Genomic DNA, 2,500 nt, shown 5'->3' on the forward strand with positions numbered 1-2,500 from the left:
GATGAGCTTTACTATCCTGAAGGACAAATACATCATTTCATTTAGCCCAAATGTAATGATTGGACGAGCTGCCTGCCTGACGTGAAAGACCGGAGTCTTCCTCCAGCTGCTAGCTTGACAGCTGTGAGTACTAATAATAGCCATGTTCGCTGTTCATGTTCACTGTGATATGTTTATGTTATGATAATGTTGGGGGGAGGACTGAAGGACGGACTGTCTACCTGTCTACCTACCCAATGATAGTGTTGGGGGAGTGTCTCTAGAGTGAGGCCTGAAGGACGGACTGTCTACCTACCTAATGATAGTGTTGGGGGAGTGTCTCTGGAGTGAGGCCTGAAGGACGGACTGTCTAGCTGTCCACCTACCTGTCTACCTACCTAATGATAGTGTTGGGGGAGTGTCTCCGGAGGGAGGCCTGAAGGACGGACTGTCTACCTGTCTACCTACCTGTCTACCTACCTAATGATAGTGTCGGGGGAGTGTCTCCGGAGGGAGGCCTGAAGGACGGACTGTCAGTGTTGATGACTTGGTGACTTTCTCTCTACTCTAGTACTGCTAGCTACTTTCATTAGAAAACAGTTGGTAACACTGGGTTGGTTTTGTCAGCTGGATCATTTTTTTAAATCTAGTGTACTCTTGCTAGTTTCTCCAGATCGCCCCCCCCTGCCTTTAAGTGCACGGACACGCCCTCCACTGGAACATACATTTGTTGCTGTATTAGTTGGCTCCTCTTCACACAGGTCGATGAAGACGTCGCTCTTCTCGGGGCCTCTGCCTCGATCGATGAACCAGCCTCCTGTGGAAACCAGCGTCCCTGCAGTGGGAGGGAGGCCGGCCGTGCCGGCAAGACCGCCAGCAGCAGGCTGATCTCTCCTGGGGGAGCCGGTGCTGGAGTCAGGGTGTCCCTTCCGGTACAGAGACGTCAGAGAGCTGTTCATGTGGTTAGTGGGCTGTGGATGTCAACAAGGAATGGTTAGATCTCACGGTCTGTGAGAGCTGTGTAGCGTTGCCAGATGGGAAATGTTAAACTACCAGAAGCTTAAACTGATCGGATTATCATACATAACAGCCTACTATTACAAAATTAAATTACAAGAGAGCACGACTGGAGGCTGTAGCTGGAGCAGTTGAGGCCATAAACTAAGCTAATTAAATAAATACTACAGGTCCTTCTGCTGCTGTTCACACCTGCAGCGTCCAATCAGTAACTGATATCCAATAAGGGGGCGTGTCTATCCGCTGCAGCATCCAATCAGTAACTGATATCCAATAAGGGGGCATGTCTATCAGCAGCAGGGTTCAATCAGTAATTGATATACAATAAGGGGGCGTGTCTATCAGCCGCAGTGTCCAATCAGTAACTGATATCCAATAAGGGGCGTGTCAGTCGGTAAAAGACTTCCGTGAAGAATACACCGGTGTATCCTCGCTTATGGCTCCTCCGGCAACTAATAATCCGACTAATAAGATATGACAGGAGCTGCTTCCCATTTCCTGATTTTGTGCTCCAGATGCATTTTAGGAATTTGGACATCCTTCAAGATGGAGCGCTGAAATTGATTTCCGGGTCACAAGCCAGAGGAACGAGGAACGAGGAACGAGGAGTCGAGGAGACGAGGAGACGAGGAGGCACATAACTTATTAGTTAGTTAGCCAGGGGTAAAGGTAATCACCATTCTAGTCTCACTGCAGGCTGGACAAGCAGACAAGTACGTATACTTCCCTAAATGTGGGACTAGTCAGACTGAAGGTGATCAACACTCACAGATCAATGAGCATCCTGACATTCAGATACAGGTTTCTTTGGTGATTTTTCAAGTCTAAAGTGTTCTTCTCAGGAGTGTTTCCACCGCTTTATCTTCCCGTCAGACAGACAGCCCTTTCAGTATTTGGCGTGATGACGTTTAGTCGTCTCATTTAGCTTTTTTTAAGACACGTAAAAGCTTCAAAATCCACAAGTGAGATATTTACTGACGTATTTGTTTTAGGACTCATTCCTGCAGCCTTGGTGGAGCTAAGTGCTCTCTGAGTGCTAAATACGTGATTATGCTTAAAGCAGCAGTACGCAGATTGGAGCAAATATGATTCAAAAGTTATTTCTATAAAATGGTCGCTGTATCGTGACACTAGTACATGAAACAGGTAACCTGAAAATAATCATGTTTCTCTGTGTCCTCCGGTGCTCCTAATGGCATCTGCAAGATTTCACAGACCGGAAGAAAACAAGCAGTAAGAGCTGATCTGAGGTCTGCTGTCCATCTGCTGTCTATGAGAGCCGGCCGTCAATCACTCTGAACTCCGACCAAACGGTCAAACTAGGCAGCGCTGATCAAATATGAATCAATATTCTGTTACGTTAATGTCGATTTCTCTCCTCAGATGTTTTCAGAATCATCTTGTAGTGCACGGTTTAGCTGTAAAAATTAGTTTGTGACGCCGCCGCCAATGTAAAATCTGGTGAAGAAAGGCCAAGTTCTGGTCACATATCCGGAGCACAGCC

The 2,500-nt window shown here is 47.0% G+C and overlaps 1 protein-coding gene across 6 annotated transcripts in view; it reads right to left on the minus strand.

The window, feature by feature from the left end:
• nvl (nuclear VCP like) overlaps positions 1 to 2,500 on the minus strand; it is a 51,673-nt gene that overhangs the window by 40,522 nt on the left and 8,651 nt on the right. For 4 of the 6 annotated variants that reach the window (XM_037781465.1, XM_037781466.1, XM_037781464.1 and 1 more), the window contains one exon: positions 705 to 950. The exons of the other annotated variants lie outside the window; for them this stretch is intronic. In XM_037781465.1, the coding sequence (XP_037637393.1) occupies positions 705 to 950 (246 nt within the window). The remainder of the gene's footprint in view (positions 1 to 704; positions 951 to 2,500) is intronic. 6 annotated transcript variants of the gene reach the window in all.

Source organism: Sebastes umbrosus, chromosome 10 (genome assembly GCF_015220745.1).
Source record: "Sebastes umbrosus isolate fSebUmb1 chromosome 10, fSebUmb1.pri, whole genome shotgun sequence".
NCBI classification, from domain to species: Eukaryota; Metazoa; Chordata; class Actinopteri; order Perciformes; family Sebastidae; genus Sebastes; species Sebastes umbrosus.